Source organism: Strigops habroptila, chromosome Z (genome assembly GCF_004027225.2).
Source record: "Strigops habroptila isolate Jane chromosome Z, bStrHab1.2.pri, whole genome shotgun sequence".
Taxonomy (NCBI): Eukaryota; Metazoa; Chordata; class Aves; order Psittaciformes; family Psittacidae; genus Strigops; species Strigops habroptila.
This window is the reverse complement of record NC_044302.2, coordinates 100,134,989-100,160,891: the sequence shown is the minus strand read 5'-3', so window position 1 is coordinate 100,160,891 and position 25,903 is coordinate 100,134,989. Positions and strand designations below refer to the sequence as shown.

General features: G+C 43.7%; 1 protein-coding gene across 4 annotated transcripts in view; it reads right to left on the bottom strand.

Annotated features, from left to right (window-relative positions):
* ME2 (malic enzyme 2) overlaps window positions 1-25,059 on the bottom strand; it is a 32,349-nt gene extending 7,290 nt beyond the window's left edge. For 2 of the 4 annotated variants that reach the window (XM_030512563.1, XM_030512566.1), the window contains exons 1-11: window positions 24,940-25,059; window positions 18,031-18,157; window positions 8,435-8,568; window positions 6,922-7,071; window positions 3,825-3,900; window positions 2,945-3,106; window positions 2,320-2,423; window positions 1,867-1,976; window positions 1,664-1,761; window positions 552-665; window positions 344-458 (exon numbers count right to left, since the gene is read on the bottom strand). In XM_030512563.1, coding sequence (XP_030368423.1) covers window positions 344-458; window positions 552-665; window positions 1,664-1,761; window positions 1,867-1,976; window positions 2,320-2,423; window positions 2,945-3,106; window positions 3,825-3,900; window positions 6,922-7,071; window positions 8,435-8,568; window positions 18,031-18,138 — 1,171 coding nt within the window. In that variant the 5' untranslated portion in view covers window positions 18,139-18,157; window positions 24,940-25,059. Of the gene's footprint in view, window positions 1-343; window positions 459-551; window positions 666-1,663; window positions 1,762-1,866; window positions 1,977-2,319; window positions 2,424-2,944; window positions 3,107-3,824; window positions 3,901-6,921; window positions 7,072-8,434; window positions 8,569-18,030; window positions 18,158-24,417; window positions 24,424-24,924 lie in introns of all 4 variants that reach the window. The other 2 variants (XM_030512564.1, XM_030512565.1) reach the window with 2 other exon arrangements.
* Window positions 25,060-25,903: the final 844 nt, after the last annotated feature.

Sequence of the window (25,903 nt, the reverse complement as noted above, 5' to 3'; positions counted from 1 at the left end):
GACTCTCAGTGCCCTTCATTACAATTTCAGTTCATTATGGCCATGCAGTCCCTGAGAACATGCTCAGTTTCTTAATAAAGTGTAACAGAGCTGGACAAGGACTAGAAGAAGCAGTTAACAAAGACGCAAGATGCAGAAGCAGCACCACAGCTGAGTGAAGGATGCACTGAGAGCTAGCCTACAGCTCAGTGTATTTCCAAGCAGAAAATTGACTTCACATTTTCATCTTACACCAGCAGAAATGCACATCACTGTCACCAGCCTCCTTGGAGCCACATTAGTGAATCAAATGTAGCAAATAACCAAATGATCGAGACACAGAATCAAAAATAACCTTACTTACCAATGATAGCTGAAGGCCGAAGTACATTCACTGCCTCCACAAATGTCTTTGGTATCTGCTCTGGAACCTCATGTGTAAATGGTTCTTGATTAGAATCAACCTTTTGTTCTCGGCCCTGTAGATAGAAGGTTGATTATTTTTGTGAGGAAGACACAGAAAGCGTCTGTCCATCTGTACTGTGGTATTTCAAGGCATGGTGCACCCTTACCTGAACCAGTAAACCATATTTGTCAAACATCCATATTCTCTTATACGCTTCCTCAGCAGAAACACCACTTTCCATCATAGCCATAACAATGAGGTTTGCAATTCCCAGTGCAGCCTTGGGGATAAAAGGACTTGGATTTTTAACAATTCACAAAAAAGGCTTCTCATCACAAATCACAAACACCATCCAGTGCAAGATCTCCACAAAAAACATTTAGTAAGTCAGCTCTGAAACACAAGCAACGTTTCCCTAGATGGGGATAGACTCCTGGCATCAACTGTGTCACGTTTTCAAACACAAGAGAGAGGCAGCTCTTCTGGGTATTGTGCCCTCATGTCTGTACCACTTCAGCAGCCACTATAAAGCAGCCCAACCAGACAGGAACAATAATTTAGTGCTGCAAGCCCTCCTGTCAAGAAACCATCGCACAGTGTTTTGTGCCCAGCTTCTTCCCAAATCTCTCTCTGCTCCTGCTGCCTGTGATAAAGGCTTTGCTGACAGAGGGCACAAAGTAGGTGCTGGCAGTGCTTCCCTCCACATCCCTTCTCTTGGCTCCCTGCACATGCTGCTAAATCTGGCAGGAGAAATAAGGTAGAGGGAAGCGCAGAGCAGGGCAACAACACAACATTGGTCCTGCAATCAGGACCTTCCCCAGATGGAGAAATTTTCGGCTAATTAAGTTACTTTGTCAGCATCAAGAAGCCTGGTGCTGGTCCCGACACGGCTGCCCCAGTAACCTGCTGCAAACAGCCACTGATTTAGCTTGCTAAGAAAACCACCACGTACATCTCTCCAATGCTACAAAAATTAACAAGATGCTCTTTCCCTCTAATTATAATTTTGTGGTATATTTCCCTTCAACTACACACAAGTCACTGATGCTTTTTTCAAGTCCATGTAAGAAAGTGAAAAACCTGAGTCCTTGTAAACGTTAAACACCTTTCAAATAGTCATCTTTCAGCAGGTAGTCCTTTTTGTTACTGTATTTCAGCTGACCTTAGATAAAAAGTTCTGCAATGGAATTCAGACAGTGTGAATCTCCGTGAGTCCTACAAAGCCAGAAAATAGACTGTTAAATCTCTTGTTGCTCTAGAACCCCTGAGAGAACTCACCTCTCCTGCCCCAAGGAACAGCACCTTCTGCTCTGCAAGTGGTTTACCCGTGGCTTTCTGTGCTGCCAGCAGTCCTGCCAAAGCCACCGAAGCCGTCCCTGTAAAAGCAGTACAAATCTAAGGTGAGATGAACAGATCTATGTGGCAGATTATGGTTTTAGGCAAAATTTCCACATATACATTAAGGAACATAAAGGGTGTACCTTGAATATCGTCATTGAAGGTACAGTATTTCTCTCTGTATTTTCTTAAAAAACGAAAAGCATTGTGGTTTCCAAAGTCTTCAAACTGGATAAGTGTGTTCTGGCCATACCTACAGAAGACGGCGAATATTCCTATCACTAGACACATCGAGAAATGTAATCCCTCTAAAACAAATCCTGCACGTAATCCATTATCTTTGGAAAGAGATTGTCCTCGGGCCTTTCACTGTTTGAAACAGTTCCATCTCTGTTCTGTGTGTACTTAAGAGATAACTACAAGCAACATGTTCCAGGTCACAAAGATAAATCACTACAGGGGCAGAAATACAGCCATGCCTCTTGACTTCTAGTCCTATTCTTATTCCCTAAATGACTGTTTCAGGGACAGTGTGTTAGGGTTTTCGTGCCAGCAGTTTTGGCCATACTTACGTGCAAGAATATTCAGTGTCATACCTGTCTGTAATGGCTTCCATAAATTCATCAATTAGGTCATCATAGACCTGCGAGCGATCTCTTTTTTGGTATAGGCCCATATAAAATGGGTCTTTTAAGAGTGTCTGAAAAAGAATAAATCAGGCAGTAGCAGGATGAATCACTTCCTCAATATCCACTTTCCAGAGTTCACAGTAACACATTTCACCCCAAAGATATTGCATTTATATAGCCATTGTAACTGCCTCCCGTCTATATCAATGTTCGGTAATTTCAGCTGGCACTTGAGGTTGGTGATGGCTGCTTTTAAAATGGAACAAATCAATACTGTGAACAATAAACTGCTTTAATAAATCTGATTCACATTTCCAGCTTCTTAAAGTCAGGTCAACCTGACTGTCTATTTTACAGTGTTGCAGCATTCAGTTTACTTCCAAATACAACATTTCACTGACAAATTAACTGGCATTTTTCAGTCACTTATATTTAAAGTATAATGAATTCCAAATCGTTCACCCTTACATGAAAGATTTGATTTTATTTTTAACAGAAGTGCTTAAATAAAAATCTTCTCTTACAGGACTAAATACTTTTAAATACTTTTCATAAGGATAACTTAGGGCAGGCAAAGTGCAGTGAAACTCACGGTATTATCAGTTCCAACGTCGATGCACACAGGCAAGCATTTATCTGGATGTATTCCTGCACAGGCTGTATACAAACACAGTTTTCCTACTGGAATTCCCATCCCATACACACCTAGATCTCCAAGACCCAATATTCTTTCTCCATCAGTTACGACAACAGCCTGAAAACAAAAGGAGGTGAAATTATGTATGATCACTGAAATTTATAAAGTTTAGAGCAATACCAGGCAAAAATTCAGGTATGTTTGCACAATCAAAGACTAGATTACAAGGAATATTTTACTTGAAGCAATAAAGCTTAATGTTAGAATCTGCTATGCTTTTTCTTTGCTGAAACCCACTGAGTGGGAAGAATCCAAGCTGCTGTACGGAACTGCAGCTTGTATCTTGGGTTTATGATTTCCATTTGTAAATAATCCACACATCAAAAAATGCTGTAATTATTGTTCACTTCATCTCCCCGTGGTTCTTGACTCAACTGGGCCATAGAAGATTTGATGGCAAAATCTGGGCCTTCGAACTACCACCTCTCTGTGCTAATCTGAGGACAAGATCACCTCTTCTACTGGTATGTAACACAGTAAGGAAGACCCAGAGATGCATCCCCCAACACCTCCCCAAAAGGTGGAATAAAGAAGTAAAATAAAACGTTTGGCAAGTCTAGTTCTCATCATCACCATTTACTCAAACCACAAACCTCATATTTAGGATAAAACACTGCTCTTCAAGGTACACTTCATTAGCTGTATTTTGACATCACTGTCAAACAGCCAAGGATGCATTGTTCAGTATTTGCAATTCCATCAAATACTGACAAATCTTAAGAAGCTCAACTGAGATTAAATAACAACCAGGAAAAATATTACACAGTGTTAGTACCTTAACGTCATTCTCTGGCCAGTTGTTCACAATTGACCTGATATGGCCTCTGTCTGAGATAGAAATAAATAATCCTCTGAAAGAAAAAGAACAAACCAGAAATAATTTATAGGTGACAGTTAGAAATTTCACCTTGCTTTATAAAACTCAATGTCAAACAGAAGAGATTGCTTAAAATCAAAAGCGTTGTAGTCAGACATAAATCACTCAAAGGACAGTTTCTAACACAGAAGTCTGTACTTTGACACTCTAAAATAAGAGCACAGAGAAAACAGTTTTCCTGATGCTACCTGGATTTTACACTACTACAGATAATCACCTTTAATACTGCTCTAAAGCAAAAGACCTCTTGTGTTAGCATCGGACAGGACAGGATCTACGCTCCCCTGTAAGGATATGAGAAGGGAACATGATCCTAAGCCTGGCTTTACCTTAGTGAATCTCCATCCATGGCATTACAAAAGGTGAAAGGAGGGAAAAGAAAGGCACGACAAGGACCCGGACTGAACATGCAAGACCCGAAGAACAGTGCTTCCCCCTGCTGACTGTTCGCCTATGGGAACATGAGAGCCGAAGCGAAGAAGCAGAAAGCAGCAGAGGTGAAGAGAAGTGTCTGCATTTCTTTTGCTCTAGCAAGCCCTCTTTTTTAGGAGGAAAGGAGGCATTAAAGGCTCAGCAGAGGTGGTAACAGATAAATCACCAACACTTGGAAAGTGCTAGTTCGCAGAAAGAAAGGGGGACATCCTGAATTCCAGACCATGCTGCTCCTTCTTATATGGACTACTTCTAGAGTGGGACAGGTTTCAAACCGGTCTATAAGACATAGAGAGATGTGGAAGAGGAAAGGAAGAATCTAAGAACTAAGAGTGCCTCTTTCACATCCCCTGTCCCAGATCAGGAGCAAACCCATGAGTTCCTTACTGTCTTTATCACACCAGCTGCACTACACAGCCGAGTCCTCATGGGAGTGAAGGATTAGCCCTTCCTCCACACAGCACTAGAGCCTGCAAGCTTTCTAGAGGATTCCAGAAATATACTTGGAATTGCAGTGAGAGTGTCATGGAAATGAGCTGATACGACTGCCAGTCTGAACTTGCTGCCTTAACACAGAGCTAATAACCTGAATGGTTGTTTTGAAGTCACTGCTGAACCCCACCTGATGCCAGCCAAGTGTATTTACTATGTCAGAATAACTGAAAGCTGACTCTTACTAGCACAGCTTTAATACAGTGACTTATCTGCATCCAACAGTCTATTGAGCTACCATGAGCCAAGCCTCTCCCTTCCTGCTTTGCCACCATCCTTCCAACTGCTCACTGGCCTCTGCTGCTGCACCCAAGACGTCATGCTGTGCGGCTCTGCAAGAGCATCGTGAGATGTCTCCAGCCCTTTGCCACCAGCAGAAACAGAGAATCCCAGACTGGTTTGTGTTGGAAGGGACCTTAAAGCTCATGCAGTTCCAACCCCCTGCCACGGGCAGGGACACCTTCCACTAGAGCAGGTTGCTCCAAGCCCCTGTGTCCAACCTGGCCTTGGACACTGCCAGGGATGGGGCAGCCACAGCTTCTCTGGGCACCCTGTGCCAGCGCCTCAGCACCCTCACAGGGAAGAGCTTCTGCCCAAGAGCTCATCTCAATCTCCCCTCTGGCAGGTTAAAGCCATTCCCCTTGTCCTAGGAGTCCAGCCCTCTGAAGATGTTGGTCACAGCTTCGATTCGGCCAGAGCTGCAATTAGCCTGAGACTCCTCCAGCAATCTGCTTTATGGGTGTGCGTGCATGTGTGTTTCTGCCCATGTGCAGGGTTGCACAGGGGAGTATCTGTAATGAATCTACTTGAAGTTACCCTTTCTAAACAGAGGGTGAGATTGGATGACCTTCAGAAATCCCCTTTAAGCCTACATTTCCCTTCAAATGCTCTGTCCTGATACAGATCCTCAGACTCAGATGTGATTCTGAGAGCTGGAGAAAGGCACAGCACTCTCCTCGGAATTAAGGAGCTGTATGGCATTGCCATGTGCTCCACCACTTAATCCGTTTACTTGGCAAGCTATCATCGATGAAAAGCCAAAAGCTTGGTATTGTCACAGTTGCTTCTGTACTAGTGCCACCAGATATCACCAACTGTTGCAACCCCTTCTCCAGCACATACACATCATACTGTCAGGGTAGACAAACACAGTGACAGTGTGCTCCCTCCTGCTTAAGCCATAGGCACCAGTGGGGGATGTGATGGCTGCTGCATCCAGCTTACTCTGGTCTTTGGTGGCCAAGTACCGTCTGGAACACTGACCCAGACCTCTTGCTGGTACACAACTATGACTACCAGTCAGTCATCTCACTCTACACATAGTGGGCAGCCTGGGGCCTCTGGAGCTCTCCTGCACAGCAGCAGGCTGCGCTCCAGGATCTTCCCTTGAAGAGGAATACCTCTCAATGTTACTCCTTGCCACAACGGATCCTCGCTAAGTGATTAATAGCATGCTAAACTTCGAAATCTTAAGTAAGGGATATAAAGGATTGATTGCACATATATAATCCTTTGGACATAAACTGTTGACCAAGTCTGGGGCTAGGATGGATCCAGTTGCACCTAGACTCCTCTCTGAGGAGTTTAGAAAGCAAGGGGGTCCTTTCTGAACCTCATGACTCAACAGGAGGATCATCCTGACAGTTCTCTCTGACCCTGTCCTCTATACAGTAAATAATCAAGTGTACCTTGCCATCAAATCTTGTTAAACCACTGTTTGCATTTACCATTGAACTTTGTCATATCAATAAAGTATATTGTTGTTTCTCTCTTAATGAGTGAAGTGCATGACTGCATCCAGGGCAGGCATCTAGAAAAAGCTGGCAGGGGGTTGAAGCCCTGCATGTGTGGTATTTATGCGACACATTACCACTAATGTCTTCAAATGTTCTCTTTCTGATATAACCCGGGTCTTGAGGTACTATTTAGCGAACCTTTACTGCCCTGAATTGGCACAAGTCCTGTGTACCTGAATTCCGATGAAAATGAAATAAAACATTTCCACACCCCAGGCAACTATTGAGAAAAAGCAGCAATAAAAGCAGCAGCAATATATATCTGTCATTCTTACTTTGGTCTCCTGAAGATGTGGCCGTACTGGGAGCAGGCAAGGCCCACTGTTGGAGTGTATACAATTGGCATTAACCGCTCGATATCATCTTGTAATACCCTATAGAATAATTTTTCATTTCTCTCTTGGATTCCCATTATATAGATATACCTGAAATTAAGCAAAAGAGAAAAAAAAAAAAAAAGCCACTTATTGTTTCACACTTCTGCTTATTTAAAACAATGTGAAAATCATCAAAGCGAAAAACCAGACTTGCTTTGTATTCTTTCTGCATGAAATTGCTGCTTCCACTCAAGGCTTTGAGCACTAAACACGAGTTGGAAAAGCGAGAGCAGCAGAACTGAAAAGCTGAAATAAGAATACTGGATATGACACACCATACATGTAAACATGCACTGTGATAAAAAGACAACCCACGGATTCATTACAGGATGCAGCTGGGAATCTCATTGCTGTTAAAAAAATACCAGTGAAAGAATTTTTCATCCAAAAAAAGTAAGGTTCTGACAGTAAGGTCTTGTTAATCCTGATGTTAACAGAGTTGTAAAACAAATTATCTCCTAACAAAAAGTTCATTTTGAAGGACTTACCCAGGTGTGTCAACTAAACCTGCGTTTTTGCAAATTCACCCACCAACCTACCACATATTGATTCATATTCAGTCTTGCTGTCCCAACTACATAAAGATAATGAATTAGTGATTCATCTTAGGCTACAGCCACTTTGCCAATACAGATGACAATCTGTTTCAGAACAGCAAGTGACATGAGTGGATTTAAAAGTCATCTTCGGTTTTCATGAGAAACATAGAGTTTTGCTGCGGTCCAGTAAGCCTCAAACCATTCCAGTGCTCCTCACACCTTTAGGAGACTGCGTATTTTTACATGCAGGTATACACAGGCATATATAGAAACAATACCAGAATGCTAAAACTATGCTATTAAAAAAAAACCAAAACAACCCACATTTCTTCACCAAACTAGTGTGCTAAACAGAAAAATGATATTAAAAAAAATTACACACTATGAGTTTCAAAATGATGACCTTGTAATTCCTTTCTAGCGGTAACTACTGTGTATGATAAACACTGGTTTTCATTCCTAATTATTGAACCCTCAATGTGCTTTCATTCTCACACATTTTTCTAGCATGTGCTACCCGTCCCCTCCTCTCCTCCACTAGTTCTGTGCTCTAACAACCTGCCACCCAAATCTTACATGTTACAGAAACACACAGTACATATTACAGCAAGGTTTGCAGCTTTGTTACTGGCTAATTTGTGCACATTCTTCTTCGTTATCCTATGACTATGGAATGCAAGAAAAAAGTTCCCAACCTCATTTAGCCACATGATGAATGCATGATCAATGAAAGCAGTTTTCTGTGCAAAATAACCTCCAACAACTGAAAAACCCATTAGAGGCACTGAAACCTTGTTTAGTTATCCCCATGCAATATTTTGCAGCAATTTCCATCTACTTGCATGACAAAACAAGGTCAGAGGAGTGCTTACTTTTCCAAGGGGTCAGTCATTTTTGCCAAATTCTTATGGAAGCGTAAGGCTTGAATGTCTTGTGTCTCTATTTTAGGAGGTAGAAGTCCTTGCAGCCCAAGCATTTGCCGTTCATGTAATGTAAAGGCCATACCCTGAAAACGAGAGAGGTGAGAAATAATTAGTGGTTCTTCCAGCATTTCTACTTATAATCTGCCATTTCTGACTATCCACTGCATCCTTTTCTCACGGCAGGAGCCACGGCATGCACGGTTTGGATATATTTGCTGGGGTTCTCATCTTTTGTGTGTATCCCTTCCGACCAGAGCTTTTGCACATCTCTGAGACCTCATGCCCTTTGCCAGATTGCATTTTCCTCCGTGAAACTGGAGAACAACTAAAAGATCCCAGTGCAGACAGACCAAGGTTTACAAGTGAAATAGCAGCTGCTTCTTTAATCTTTCCACAGGAACATAAGGTTGACCAAGAACACGTGCGTCAGACCCAGTCTGGTCCCTACAATCACACACAGTGACATTTAGTCCACAGAGGTCCATCTGAATTGCTCCATTTGCTGCTTTTCTTCTACATACTTTCAGTAATCCAGCCGGATCCCAAAGTTACTGAATTGCCCCAATGCTTCTATTGGGATCACAATTCAACCTGAATTCTTCTTTTTTACTTAGGACTAGAATCAATCTATTGGTCTTCAACTGTAGTTGTCTACTGCCAAAAAGCCTCATTTGTAAGAGATTAAATTTCAGAAGAGTTAAACTGCTAAAATATCCCACCATTTCCATTCTTCACTGATTCAAGGTGGATGAAGACTTTAATTTATTGTTATTTAAAGATTAATTAAAATGATTTAACAATAACATTAAATAAAACTGGCTTTTCACTCAGTACACAAAACAGCCTGCTGTGAGCTACATGCTAGTAGAGACTGGTGGGCACTTCACGGGCAGTTAACTCCTGGGTGTAACCTTGCAAGGCATTAACTAATCCGAGCCCGGATTCACAGCCAACCTGTCTCAAACGGCTGAGTCCATTTCCCACAGCAGCTCAACAACTGACCCTGCTCTAAATTTGCCACTTCCAAAGAGCAAGGATAAACTTTCCCCGTTTCAGTTCATCCAACTGGGTCAGGGCAGTGAATGACTAAATAAATATTTGCGAAGTCAGGAGCTGAAAAGGCAGGAAAGCCTTTGCTGCGCCAAGGCTGTGCATCCATCTGGGAGCAAAACCAGAACCTGAAAGGGAGGGCTCTGATAGCTGCAGTGTTTTCAGAGATGGAAACAAGACACTGCAGTTTTGCTCCCAAACCACACTTCCTTTGTTTACTACAGCAGACACATTAAAAAACAAGAGCACATTCTCTCACATTTCCCCACGCTGGAAGCAGATGCTTACTGCCGAGTTAAAAAGAAAGGTTTATAAAAGCTCTCTAAAGTTTGTTTTATGCCTTGTAATTACCCTCCAAATTTCTCCTGAAATCAGAAAAGAATCACCAAAAGAATTCAGTATTTTCTCACTTTAGAATAAAAGACAAATTCAGATTAGAACATATATATTTTCACCTCTGCATATGTTTGAATAGACTTTCACAGGTATTTGTAGAAAGTATGCCCATTAAGAAAAAAATCTCTAAATTAGAGTGTACGCTTAGTGTAATTCTTCACACTTGAATGGATTACAACCAATATAACTAGTCCTTAGGAAAAACATGATTAAATATTTAATGTTTTTACATAACTTTTCTCTTTGCTTATTTAAATCACATTTAATACCTGTTGTTTTGATCAGTGATTCAAGCACTCCACCTGCTTTTCTGTACTAATTCTATACTATGTTTTAAAGTAATACAATATTTGAAGAGTTAACAAGAAAAAAACCCCCAAAGTGTTTTGCAAAAAAACACTTGCAAGTACTTTCTTGCAAAAAACGAAGTATTTAATCCTACACTAGATCAATGCTTTGTATTTCTGACAATGTAATTTATATACATAATCCATGTAACATATATACAATTGTATGTATAATGATTCCACGCAATAGATTTTACATTAAATAATGGACTCAGTTTATCCTTTTCCTAGTCTCTGCAAGTCATCTGCAATCCACTGGTTTCTTTCCTCACATAATTGTTATTCTCCAGTATTCTTCCAGTATTGTCTGTAAATGAATTTCAGATGAGGCTTGCTCCTGAACTTTTTACCCTTGCTGCTGGTCTTTTGCTGGGTGTAAGTCACTTTAGCCATGTGATTTTTTTTCCCCCCCTTGAAAACCAATTTAAATAATCCAGAATTTCCACTGAGAACACAACAATGCAAGCAGCACTGGCACGAGGAAAAAACCATAAGAACACACACTGAATGCTGTATTTTATATCCTATATTGCAAAGGACTTATTTAGTTTCACTGATACGTTACGTGGGAATGCAAATGCATCTTCCAAAGTTGCATGGAAGCGAACCATGAAAGCATGTGTCCCGGCTATTCTCCCCTTTTCCTTAACTGCCCCCTTATTTATCACCATGAGAAGTTCATGTCTTTCTAAAGCAGTTTCTGAACACAAACTGTACTTGCAGTGCAAGTGATGTAGGATACAAAGCTGAATACAGCTGGTAAACATCTGTAATACTTTTGACTGTTATTTTAGCCACTACAAAAACAAAAATGATGCCAAAAGACTTACAATGTTAAGAAGAAGGGAAAAAAGAAAACAAGCTTAGTCTCTTTTCAGAAGATAGATAAACACTGGCCAGTAAAGCCACTAATGTCACTGGCATGTCAAAGGCCAGAATCCCTTCAGTGCTACCGTACTGGCTACACCGACATTTTACTCCAGCTGAAATATCTCACTAGCAAAACCTACGTCCTCCCCATCAGAAACTCTCAAGTCCCTTAGAAATAAAGCCTACCTAATTTCTAATTCCCATTATTAGGATGACATTACGATGTGGCTTTTCCTTCATTGCCTTGCCCAGTGACCTTAACCTGCCTGGGTCCTTAATATCAAATGAGCCCTGAGGTCAGCACTAAGCAGAGCAGCTACCCATCTTTATTCAGTTTATTCACATTGTTCACGGTCTACAGGCAACCTTGATTATCAGTGTATCTGGAGCTACAATAACATAAAACACAGTGATTTTTTAACTGCTATTAAGTATTTCCAGCTGTTTATATACAGGACAATTAGATCTTACCGCATTAAAAGATGTTTGTAATTTCTGCCCAGGCCTAACTCAGGAATCTAAATGCCATCGGCCTCCACGCAGAAATCTAATCCTCGTTCCAACTACAGCAGAACAAGTTTTGTCCAGAGCAGCACTATAAAAATCCCAGAGCCCTTCCAACACTTGCTGTATTCCCATTCACTGTCTTCATTCGTAAACACCAGCCGCCTCTTGTTCTGGATTTGGGATTGTGGCTTGTTCCGCACACAGCGCATTGCAGGATGGAGATCTTCCTTAAACTAGTGTGCCTGGGAGCTGCAGAATTACACATTTCTCAGCCTTTTCCCTCATTTTGTGAAAGCCAGTACAGTTTGACAGCACCAGCGATCAGTTCCCAGCGAACCAGGAGGCACTCAGCAATTCACAGCAGTGGGACTGATGTTCTCAAAGGCACTTCAGGTCCCAGAATCTATTCAAGAGCCAAATCCCCTCTGGTTTCCACTGGGATTAAATGCTGAAATACTGCAATGACTTGGGTTTAAGTCACAGGGATCACTTTTTTGTTTCCTTTGACCCACAGTGTCCTTTCTCTGAGCGTTATGCACTGACTTTCACTTTGATTAGGCCCCTTAATCCTCTTTATAGCTCAGAAGAAACAGGTGTCCTTTCCAAGGCAGGACTCACAAAGCAGGGAGCGCATCTCGGAGAAAACCCAGCACACTTCAAAGGCCACAAATGAACAAATTAATGCACATGGACAAATTAATTGCAAGAAAACCAACGTACTGCCATGGGGAAAAAAAAATGAAGTGTTGACAGTTATCTAGTTAAGACAACCTCACATTGGATCACCACAACTGTGCCTTTAATCCATGTTTGTGGGTCTGGCAGTGGGACCTCGCTTTGGCCGTAACAGTTGGGCTCTACTACATAAAGTGAGCGGTGCTATAAATACCAGCATGTAAAAATTCTGGTTGCTTTGCATGAAGGTGAACAGGAGACCTGAATCCTGCAAGCATGACTTTTATAGCACCACTGAGTAAGTAATACTGAGAGGTTTCTAGGCAGAGAAGTACTATTGGTGATAATTTTTTCCTCACCTGCAAAGTCTTGCAGCCATATATACACACACGCACACATATATATATATAAATATAAAGGAGGGGATACTTCTAACTGCTACCATAAATGTTTCCAAGCATTCTGCAAACCTGTACTGTTTATAACAAAAACCCCATTCAAAGCCCCTCATAAAGATGTAAATGCAGAATATATCCCAACACCCTACTGTTTGGGAAATGAGTTAGCCTACTTCACAGGGGAGATATAATCAAATGGTTTTCATGTAACTTCTAATCATTGTTATAATATATTCAGCAGTATATCGTGGCCTTTGAAGTAGCATTTTTAAGCATTTTTAAAATAAAGCAGGTTTTACACTGGACTGTGGGCTGCTTCTCTTAACTCTGCTTCTTTTTGATAAATCAAAGTTCACGATTGCACAACGTGTCCTCCACTGCAAATTAATGAAGTTCATGCATATAAATCAAAGGTGTATTTGCTATCTCAGCCACAGATTCAAAGTTTCTCTGTGTTTATGAGAACAGTGAGAGCATGGAAATCTCCTTTGATTTCTCCTTCTTCATCTTTTAAACTCAATTTTGTATCTTTATTCTTCCAGAAACATCGTAACATATATACTGGAGGGAGCAGCTAATAGAGCACAGCAATCTAACTCCCTGCTGAACCATGCAATGACCCAGACATTCCCCAGGTTATTCAGCCTTTAAAAACCTTAGTCTCACCGCAGGCAAAGATGCCACCATTTCTTGTACTGCCTCTGTATGTGTGGAACCAAATGTAAATCACTTTGGCTGCTACCCGCAGTAGCTCTCATTTACTAATGACGTGGCTTCAACTAAAAGCATTCCCCCTGCAGAAAATGGGGAAAAATCAGAGACAGAAAGCCTTCACACTGGGAAGAAAGTCATCCAGCCTCCCCAGGGTTTGTTTCCAAGCACCAACACTTATGGTAAAGCTGTACATTGCAAATCATGTGCATGACGACTGAAATGGTTCATCATATGGCATCCCTGAGCACCTCAGAGACATTTCATTAAGCTGCTGTTTTTCTAACTGAGCAGACGCCGTTGCTTTTGTTCTCCTTTAATGGCATTAATCCTACAACCAAAAAAACCCCAAAACAAAAAAACTAAAAGCAAAGACAGTTTCCTTCCTTCCTTCCCCCACCCACCAGCTCACGAGCCACGAGCAGAACAGCTGATCTAAGTAAAAAAGAGGTGCAATACAACCTACCACCTTTGGCACCTATAGCACCTTTCCGACAGATGATAAAAGCTGGTTAGAGATTAAACAGGTCCATCTTTCCACATTTAATTCCCTTTAACAGCATGCAGATCTCAAGGAAGCTGGTAAAAGCAGTTTCTATCCATTTCCTGCCTTCTAGAATCTTTCTTTGCAACCGATCAGAAACGGGTCTTATTTCCAGCACTGCATTTCCTAGCGACATGACATTTATCATCTGAAGGACATCTCCACATCCTGCCTATCTTGCGTTCCCCAGGAAGGCAGACGGGCATTGTGTATTCCACACCCTGGCTGCTCAACCCAACCGACACAGTCTGAAAAGTATTAAAGTAAAAGAAATCAAATGTGTCAAAAAACAGCATGGTGAGAAAGGGCAGTGGAAAGGCCCATCTGCTTTTAGATCTTCAAATTCATACTATATTTCTGCGCATTCTCTTGTCGTACCTTACTTATTTTGTCCAACTAGCTTTCACTTTGGGTTGAGTTTCTTTATTTTGTTTTTTTATTCCAAATTGGAAACACACGGTTTGAATATTTACCCAAAGTCAGTGAGGTCACATATATCTTTCTTAAGGAAACTGATTCTTTAAACAAAAGCAATCTATCAGAGTTTTTGGATGTATTCAATAAGGCATATAGGAAAATAAATTGGGCTGAAAAGGTGGGGAATGAATACAGATGAAACTGTGATTAGTAGTCTAGCTAAACACAACATATGAGAAGATGAGCACCCTTATGGAAGACAAACACTGAGACAGTTCCTCAGGAATCGGTCTGGGGTTAAACTGCCACTTGTGACACGGTTTCTTCTCAAAAACTTATCATGTAACCTCATGCACATGTGCCCAGGCATATACATACATACATACAATACGTGTGCATGCATGCGTACTTAATACAATGTCCTAAAGATGTTTGCTGCAGCTAAAAGTGTGAGAGGCATCGTCAGTACAGGAGAAAGATATTAAAGAATGAAATAACCACACAATATTGAGAAACAGAGTAACAGAAAAGGGGTCAACTGTACAAAATACAGTCCCACGCTTAGAAAATAAGAGGAACTGATGCCACAAAGTAGAAAAGTCACCAACTAAAACACAGAAAGGGTCACAAATTATTAAGAGCCACAAATTTGTTGCAAGCACAAACATACAGACGGTATTACAGCTCACGTATTTCCAGTGAAGATAAAGGCATACTGATGCCACTCTACATGGCAGCATGGACACCGCCAAGGTCAGGGATCATGTACTCACGCATCATGTTCTGTCCTGGAAGAATCAATCCTGACCCTTGAGTGAGAATCTGAAGCGTTACCACGATATAAGTAACAATTTAATTGCCAGTACTAAACAAATGAGATTGTCCTAGCAGTGTTCTAAGCACTCAACAGGCTTAAAATGCTGCCTTGTGACAGCAGCGATCTCCAGCAGAATAAAAGGTCCTGAAGCCAATTAACTGTAACTTGAATCCCTGTCACAGAGCTGAAATCAAACATCATGAAAGATCCACCACAAATACATGTGCATGCCAGCAATGCAGTTACAGTAGGTTCTGCAATCATTTGGCTGCAGCAGCAAGGGCATTACTGATATAGCTCATGACCTTTTCCGAGCCGCTCTGGCAATAAACACTTGAAAGTTGGCCTTCAAACATAAAACACCAAACCAGCTCATGCAGGTGTAGTATGCACAGGCAAAAGACAGGTAAGGATGGGAAAGAAAAGAATAAAAACCACAAATGGTGAGAGAAAAAAAGACACTCCTATGGCAAAGACCAAGAGCAGATTAATCTGCACAAGGGGAAGGGTGGTTTTCTGTTACTGATGCTGCCATCTTGCAGTTCTTATTTAAGGGCCCACATATATTAAAAGGAGACCAAATATTCTGCAGAGTTGATGGGGACTGTAACAGCTAAACATCAATAGCTAAAAATGATGATCTCAACAAGCTGCCAGCAAGAGATAAAGCCCTTTATCTGTGCCTGTATATGTACGATACATATATCTGCACATGAGGCACTGGGGGCAAGAAAAGCACAAGGGGTAAAGTACTTTGCATATTTAGTCAATCATTTATTTCTCTGCTGAATTTCCAAAACAGATTTCTATATAGATACTGCATCCTATCTCAAGCAGGATCACTTAACTACCTAACAGATCCTTTCAAACAGGTGTCAGCCTTAAAGTCAGACTGACACGGCAGAGCCTGCACAAATATGACAAGTTTTTGTCCTCTCACAAGTAACATTTCTTGGAGACTTTCAAAAGTTAAAAAAAGTAAGCTGCTATTAGCCAGCAGCTCTCTGATGTTCCCTGCTCCTCCTCAAAAAACCCCAAACCATAGGAAATACTGCGTTGTCTTCAGTCCACCAGAGAATTCCAGGCTTAGGAAAAAAATCACAAAAATCAAAATGATATCACCACTATAAAAACAGTAAGAAATGACCTATTGTTCTTGTATCTGAATACTGTTGCATAATCAGCAGTTGGAAAAGCTTACAGGGCATGAAATAATTTCCACTGGCATGTCCAAGTGTTTATAGTTCAGAAAAGACTTGAGATAATCTGATCTTGACAAATCACATCAATCCGCTCTTTTCTCCTTCCCTGACACAGCAATTCCAATTTCACTTTTGCAGTCAGCCAGTCTCTAACCTCTACAGCTCGCGCTCTCTATAGGCAACCTGCATTCATGCAGTATCAAAGCATGCCACACAAGAAACGGAAAGAAACATGACTGCAGGTCTACATTTTGTCCTCTTCCTTTCTCTTGAGGACACTTAGGAGTCACGCTTGCCAAAAGACACACTGGAGCAATTCTCCCTTTAGTTAAAGGCAGAACACAAAGAGATACAGCTTGCAGTTTCTAGCTTAATATCCTCCACGGATATTTTGAGCCCAATGGCCAACATCTAATTCTGACAAGAGAGGCAAGGACAGCAGAGCGACAAAAAAGGTTTGTCATGGAGGGGAAAGAGCCAGCCTAGCCCTTCTGCTCAGAAACGCTTGGGGTTACGTGTCTCTCTTGCCAGCTGGCCAGCTTATAGCAGCACGTGCTTCTTTCCATGTAGGCAAACAGGACATGGGATGGAGCTAAGAACACAAGGGGATAAGAGGAGCCAGGGCCATGGGCAGAAAAGGAAAGGAAAGAAGTTTACAGTGAAGGGGAAATATAAAGCATAAAAGGAGGAGGGAGGGGAATAAAATCAGAGAATGGGGAAGGGGAGAAAGGTCAGACATTAACAACACAAGACAGAACTATGGAAGGCCAGCTTCCATAGCTCCATCGCTCAGGAAACACCCTGTCAAGGGCAGCTAGCTTTGTCACCTTTGTTGGCCACTTTACACATCTTGGATGAGCTACCAAAAGCCCTCATCTCATTTCTTACTAGTTTTAGTTTGCACATTCCTGAAGATTCCTGAAGGCTACTACTACTACATGAAAAAAAACAGAGAGATAAGTAAGGGGGTTATGGAAATAGGAAAATTTTTGTGAAGGGAGAAAAAAACCCAAGCCTACTTTCTTAGGAGAAGTTCCTCCCAATGCAGGGAATTAACATAATGTCTCTACCTCCCAGCTCTATTCAAGGTTTATTTTTAGATGCTTTCAGTCCAACCCTCTGCACAGGGATGTTTCTTATTCATATGGCTCAGCCCCAAGTCACAGTCTTGCAGGAAAAAGCCAGGACTAGGACAAAGAGGGTAACACTTTCTATCACAAGCAAGACTAAATTCAGAATTAACTTCTGCAAACTATGAAATAATTCTCTTTAACTGCTAAAGCTTTACTCGAATTCAACCAGCCCCAAACCCTAAGCCAGTAATCAGCAATAATCAGCCACTCTTCATTTGGCACAAGGAAGTATCAGTATTGATTGCGTAAACCACAGCAAACAAGGGGAGGTGCAGGCTGACACAAGCAGAAGGTGTTATTGCAAGTCCTTGTACTGTAAGTGTCCAGGTACTAAACGTGATCACTGACTCCTCTGTCTTCTGTACCCCTTTTTGGCTGTGTCCCAGTACACCTCCAGGAGGTGGCTTAACCCTGGACCAAGCTCCACTGGACGATTACGGGATGAAGGTAAGGTATTTGATAACCACACAGTACCAACCTTGTTTGTTCGTGGGTTTAACATTAGTGGCTTGCCCTTCTCTTTCGTGTGCGCTCTGCGGCGTGCCATCGCACAGGGAGCGGCAGCGGCTCTCAGTCGGGAAAACATCTTTCCTCTTATACTGCACCTGGGAAAAGGGAGAGAAAACCACTCAGATGCAGAGGCAGCGGAACTAATGTTCGTATTTGTAGGCCATCTGTTGTAAAAGGAATAGGAACATGCTAGATAAGACTCTTCGCTCTTAACACCGTGATAATAACAACCCAAAATTGCCTTGCAGCAGCAAGGAGAAAAAGAAAAAAAGGGAGGCTTTACAGCAACGAGAGCACATGAGCGAGTGGAGAGAACATACAGGGACACTCATGTGTGCTAGCATTATGCTGCGGGCTGCAATCAGGCAGCATTCAGTAGGTATTGTCCTATAGCTGCACCATAAACCCAGAGCAAATTGCCATTAGCAAATATTAACCTTCTGTGGTGACCCATGAAACTGGCACCAGCACAAATACCAGGGAGGGCAGAATGACTTGGGCTAGTACAGCAGGAACTGAGTTTCTCCAACCATGGGATCTTGTGGCCTGGACAGCAGAAAGGAAAGAAACTCTGTTTGTTAACATATGAAAACTAGATTAGAACAAAATGTAGAACTAAAATGGTCAGAAATTCACTGAACTCTGCACTCCATGCTTAGATTTTTTAAATTCCAAACCCAAAATACAAGGCTATTTTCAGAAGGAATATATCCTTTTCAATAAAGGATATGTTTCTCTAACAAAATAAATATCCCTTAAGCAACAGGCTTATAGAGCAGAAGGCAGAGGTCCAGATCAGCATGGCATGAGTGAGGGACCCCTGCAGCCCATGGTCCATCATCCCCTGACCCAGCTATCTGTTCATGTCCAAGACACTGGCAAGGACAGTAAAGCAGGTTACGAGACATTTTTAAGGACTGAAATGATGCATGATTTGGATTTTTAATTTCTTCCAGATGGAAGCCAAAATTAGATTAAGGAACAAAACTTCATTATCTTAAATATAGCCTGAATACTTCAGAAGACCTCTCTATAATCAAATTTACACATAATCAGCTTTTAAGATGGCAGGCTGATCTTACAAGTTACAATCTGAAGGTTTTCCTGAAAATCCTTCCAAGCAGTAAAAGAACATGAAAACATATATTTTTCGTCAGTAGTTACACCCGAGTTTCTCTTCTACCCATGATAAAGCAGCACTAACATTCAGGAGGATCCCTTTCTCTCATCCTCTGTTTGTTTGTTTAGGCCTTGCTGTTGGAAAAAATTTCCACTCAAAACCCACGTGTTCAGCTGTTTCGTGGAAAAGAACATAAATTTACTGTGGAGACACGTTGCTTTTAACATTGATTCCTCCCTAAACCAGCTAGCGGTGGGCTAAACACAGCTCATCTGCCAGAACTCAGGGCACCTGAAAACGAGGGACAGATCAGCAAAATTGATTTCATGCTGCGAAACAACCAGCCTTTAAGAATGGCAAATTCAGTCCTAACTGGTTTTAATCCCAATTGCTCATTTGCCATCATTACACACTTGTGAGTCCATCTCCTCACGCACGTGAGGCTGAAAACGATCTGTGGTGAGAGTAACAGCAAACCTCAGCCCGCATCCCATCCATGTGGTGTTTGGGTGACTTCAGTCTATCGTGAGCAAACACCTTAAGAAGGAATTAAAAAGCAGGCCAAACACCCCACCTTATCTTACTCTAATTAAATTTAAATTACTTCATTGCAACTAATGAGCATTTAAGAAACAAGCAAGATTGTGGCCCAGATGTCTCCTAACTTGATCAATTAACTCTCTAATCAACAAGAGAGAGAGAGAAAAAGACTTTTCAGGGGTGTGATTCAAATCCTAGAGATGTCACTTTATTCTCTGTGCGAGAGGAGACTCACTCCTCTCCTCTGAGGTATGCCTACAATTATTCCCTTGGTGGAGGTATCTCAGATACATAAAGCAAGTGGGAGAATCAGGCTTCATTTTCAACTCAGTTCCTCTCTTTAGATCCAAGAGATACAATCCCAGTTAATTTATATCCAGCATAAAACCTGACTGGTTACTCACTCTTGAGCTCTCCTTCCCTTGCTATTTTAATTGTTTCTTAGTTCTGTTTCACCTCCTATCTTGCTCATCTCCTCTAACTCCTTTTGCTGTAGACTTTTAAACATGTTTTAGCAAGAACCTGCCTCCAAAACTCACCTTAACATGACTTACCCTGAAACCACAACACAAGCATCTTCCCCCATATCCCTGGCCCACACTCCTCTGTAGAGGTGCCAAGAGCTCTGTGCTTTGCCAGTGTGGCCATGGCCCTCCGTGACTCACCACCTCCTCCCAGCTCTGCTGGCCACCAGCCTGGCAAGAACAAGCCAGCCCTATGCCCATGTCCTCCTGCTTCACAAGTCCTAATTCCTCCTCGATAACACATGCACAGTAACCCTTAAGATTAAAAATCAAGTCTATATCTATACATGCCACCAACGGCTTAATGCTTTTGAAAACAGAGCTCCCAGGCTCACAGACGGCTTGAGCCAGATGCAGCACTGAGGTAGCTATAAAAACCAGCTCACACTAGAAGCCTGGGATACAGCTTCTCACATGAAAGATGCCACTTAAAATGAAAATCAATAGAAAATACAATAAAAATAAGATAAGACAATAAAAATCCATTAGATGCAGCACGATCTGACTGACAACAAATCAGCTGCCCTGGGCAGCACCACTTCTCCCCTGGCCTCACAGGGAAGGAAGAAGGCACACAAAGCCTCATGCCTAGTGGCTTGTATTTGCCAGCCCTGTCTCTGGGAAGCACTTTGGGCAGGCAGCAAGCTGCAAGGACAGGTCTGGAAGAACAGACTCCAAAACTGATACCTGCTTTCAAGGAGATGAAAAAGTTGGGTCACGCTTCTTTGTTTTTAAATGGTTTATGATGGTTTTGTAGAAGAGTGGCCAGGCTTGAGATGGTGGTCCTTTATCCGTAAGAAAAAGGAGAGTTGATTTTGACAGCAGAGGCTGATAAAGAAGGGGAAGGACGTCAAATGAGGGGAAGGGGGGGGTTGCAATGATGCAAAAACATCCACAGAGGACAGAGGTTGTGCAATGTCTGCGAAGAAAGCAGGGGAATTGAAAGGGGAATAAAAGCGAGCTAAATCATGTGTTGGCATAACCAGAACAAGGACTTGTTTTCCTCTCTCAGCGGTAAGGACTAGATGAGACCACAGCGTACCACTAGACTTAACCCAATTCAATTGGTAATTTCTGACTTATTACTACGTACATGCTGTGCTACAATTTAAGAGAATTAAATTCTTAAGTATAACAGATGACAGCTCTCTGCTGTGCCTTATCAGGAGGCATCTGGCCAGGTCAAACTAATTACCAATACTGCACAAGTGCCCTTATCTAGGAGCAAATGTTTTGCTGCTGCAATTATGGATTTGTTAAATTGCAAAAGCTACTTTTAAGGGAAAGGTTCATTATACTTTTAAAAGGCGCAATTATGTTGGTCAGAGAGTCAGGAAGCTCAGCATCAATTAAAGTAAGGTTTGCTTCAATTACTGTGCAGGCTGCCTGTTGCGTGGATTATACCTTAATGCAGAGGAGTGGACAACAACTTGTGCTTGATGACTGTGCAGTCCTCCTTCAGCTTGAAGGATGGCTAACCATAAATAGGTTTCAAGTATTCCTGAAATCCTGCGTAAATGAACAGTTCTGATCATGTACAAAAGTTACCGAGACCTGTGTGTCAACAGGAACTTGATAATACATGCTGGAGTTGTTAGTTCAAGACCATACAGACCCCACAGTGTTTCCAATCTTCCTGGCCTCACTCAGTTTTGGTTTTTAAGCACCACTGCTCTAGGGCCAAACACATGTTTTCTCTCATGTACCCACAGCAGTCTATGCAGCGGGTCTGCTGCATCACTGCACTCTGTTCTCTTTTTAACAAACAGACAAGCCTTGCCTACCCAAGCATGACACAAACCAGGCACACGCTACCTGGCTTCATCACTTCAGTAATGATAAAGCAGTCTAAAATTATTACACTAGGCAAGCACCAACTATAAATGTGTTCCCCAGTGAGACTTTTACTTGAAGAAAGCAGCTTTCCCTGCTTTGTGGATCAAGGGGAAGGGGGCACTCCATTTCACAGCAGAATCATGTACACGTGAGGAGGAAGGAGCAGAGAGATGAGGCTGGGCCATGCAGTTCTGCACAGCAGCTCGGCTCCTCCGATTCCCTGAGCTCATCAGGCACCACGGGGGAAAGTTAGCAGAAAATGGTGGTAATAATATTTCATCTTCCTTTCAGCAAAGCCTTGAGCTGTCATCTTAAAGGACATTTCTAACACACCGTGAGATCTGCAGATTGAAATGAACAATCATATGGGGAGGTGTTACTAATGAAAGGTTTGGCAGCAGTAAGTGGGTCCTTTTGGAAGCAGATCTTCAACATATTGAAACTTTTCTTCCTTCTTATTCTGAGGCAATCATTTCAACAAGGAGAAATGTTAGATGTGAAGCATGTAAGTAGAGTAAGTTCACAACTCGAGGCTTGAAACATTCAGCAAATAAAGCACACTTGGGTGAATTCTAATGAGAATCATTAGAACACCTTTGTAATCACCTAATGAGAACACCTTTGTAATAACAGCCTGTGCCCTCTGAATTACTTTATCTATGACTGTTTGTTATTGGAGTCTTGGTTCATAAAAGCTCTTACCATACAACATCAGAGAGCTATTTTTTTTTTATACATTAATGGATCTGACCTAAACATTTTACTTAAGCTCCCTCCAGAAAGTCCATTATCTTGTGCTGTGGAAACTGCAGCAGCAGTATTTTCAGCCTTCTCTGACATGAAGATGACTTCACATTCTTGATTTTATCCCATTTGTCTAACTGGGAGGGCTACCTGTTGTAAAGGTAGGCGCATCTATGTGTGTGGGAGAAAGGCTTTATCCTGCAGAATCCTCTGAAAGATTGCAGAAACAGACAGAAAGGCATTGTTGCTTTATTCTGGAGAACCAATACATCTCTGGATTAGAGCTCTATTCAGTTCAAAAATACAGATTTTTCTGGACATAAGTTGAGAAAGAAACAAGAATGTTCTAAAAAACTGCTGCACAACTACAACAGGGAATTCTTCCTTGGAGAACAGCTCAGCAATGAGCACAGAGAAACTGAGCTGCTGGCTAATTCAGTGCCCATCAGGTTAAGTATGAACCTGCCAACCACTTATAAACCTTGCTGTGCGCTACAGTTAACGGCTGTAAAGGAAAAAAATCCTGTTTAAATTACAGAAGAATCTGAAAAACTACCCACACACAATGAGTTACCAGCCCAAGTAACAGCGAAGCCCTCCTTCTGTTGCAATAAAGGTGCTGCCACCAGTAGTAGTAAAGACGAGGATTCAATTAGTACTCACTCAGGCACGGCACACACACTACCACGCGTTTTGACAGCTTCTTCCCCAGCCTGTGGAAGGAAAAGCTTCAGATCTTGCCTGCACTCACACTGCTGACTCAGAACGCTACCACACAGGATGATCAAAAGTTGTGTCCTGGGACTGTAACACACAATTTCTCTTAAAATACTTGCTCAGACCAAATTTCTACAGACCTTAGAGGGCCAACATCACGTTTGACACTACTGGCTGCACACGCACATGGGTTGTTTTACAGGGTTTCATACTCTGCCTAGCAGTATTAGCCATGTGCCTATGCACTTACATAGACAATTTCTCTTTGCTGTTCGCTATTCACATTTTGGAATTAAGAACACAAAGATACCCAATTAACAGCTTTCTTGGCTGCATGATCATCCCTTTTAATCACCTGTTTGTCAACAAACTCTAAGTTTTTGGGTTTCTTCAATCAATTGGGAGACATGTGCCACCACACAACACACCAAGGTGCTCAGACACCAGCACCACGAAACGCTGCTGTGCCGCAAAGAGACCAAGAGAGACGCGGGACCTGCGGCGGTGGCACTTCAACCAGCCATTGCCACTTCTTGCAACCAAGAGCCAAGAAGCAAACCCCGAGGTCTGCTCTAAAAATACCAGCAGCCTGACAGCATTTCCTCCTCCAACAGCAGCTCCTGCCCAACTTTTACTCCCTAGTATTTAGGGACACGCTGTAGAAGTTCACTGCCGGCATGGGGACCATTGGCCAACACTAAATAGCTGGAGAAGCAGCTTCCCCCTGGATGAGGGGGTCTGGGGAGCATCCCCCAGCCCCGACCCGAGCAGCAGCCACCAGCGATGGGGGTTGTTCTTGCAGGGCGGCAGCTGCATCCATCACCGCTCTGACAGCTGGTAAACACGCACCGCTGCACGGCCCAGCCGACGCAACCTCCTGCTTCCCCCGTACCAAAACACCCGCTTCGGCTTCGCCGCTTTCCACCTGCCGCCGGAGCCGGCCGGGCCCAGGGCAGCGGGCCGCGGCGGGCGGAGCGGGCCCCGGGGTGGGGGGTCCCCACAGCAGGCCGAGCCCCAGGGCCTCACAGCGAACATAGACGGGGCTTGGTATGACTTAGAGGGGAGCGGAGCGAGGGGCACGGAGCTGCCTGCGCCCCGCCGGGCCTCGTGCCCCCTCAGGGCGGGACGGGGCTGGCGCACGCCCGGGCCCTGCCGGCGCCGGTGCCGCCCCGGCCCTGCCCACCGCACACCTCCGGCTCCTGCTCGGCGGGGCGCGAAGCGAACGGCCTCTCCTCGCCCTGGCAGCGCGCAGGTTGCTGGGCCTGGCGGGAGAGGTTTCCGAGGGAGGAGGACGGGTAGCGAGGGTCGAGGCTCAACGCCCCCGAGACACGGGTTGTAAAGAGAGGCCTTTCGTACGCCATTGCAACCGTAAGATTGTTACCAGAACAGGATCTACCTCCTCCTCCTGCGGCTGCTGCCTGCCGAGCGGTGCTGGCCCAGGACCTGTGTCTATTGTGCGACCGCGGCTCCCCCCGCCGGAGCTCCGTCCGCCGCGGAGCCCACCACTGAATGGGGCGGGCGAGGAGGCGCCGGCGAGGGACACCCCGGAGGGCGGGGCGTTCCCCGTGACTGACAGCACGGCTCAGCCAATGAGAAGGAAGCCGGCACACCTGCCGACGGCAGCGCTCAGCCAATCAGCTGCCTTTCCCTCCCTGACACAAGGGAAACCGCGGCCGGGAGGCCCGGGTGATATGTTAATGAGGGCGGGAGCGACAGCGAATCAGCGCGGAGGGGCGGGGCTGCGGGAGGGGCCGCGGGCTCCTGGCGGGCGAGACCCGCGGGGCCGGCGCGGAGCTCCCCATGGCCCGGCTTGAGAGCGAACCCCGCCGTGTGCTGGGCTGCACCCCCAGAGCGTGAGCAGCAGGTCACGGAGGGGATCCTGCCCCTCAGCTGCGCTCTGGGGAGACCCCCCCTGCAGTCCTGGTCCAGCTCTGGGGCAACAGCACAAGAGGGACGTGGAGCTGCTGGAGCGAGGCCAGAGGAGGCCCCGGAGCTGCTGCGAGGGCTGGAGCAGCTCTGCTCTGGAGCCAGGCTGAGAGAGCTGGGCTGGGGCAGCCTGGAGAAGAGAAGGCTCCTGAAGGGGACACCTTAGAGCAGCTCCAGTGCCTAAAGGGGCTCCAGGAAACCTGGAGAGGGGCTTTGGACAAGGGCCTGTAGGGACAGCACAAGGGGAATGGCTTTAACCTGCCAGAGGGGAGATTGAGATGAGCTCTGAGGCAGAAGCTCTTCCCTGTGAGGGTGCTGAGGCGCTGGCACAGACTTTTCCCAGAGAAGCTGTGGCTGCCCCATCCCTGGCAGTGTTCAAGGCCAGGTTGGACACAGGGGCTTGAAGCAACCTGCTCTAGAGGAAGGTGTCCCTG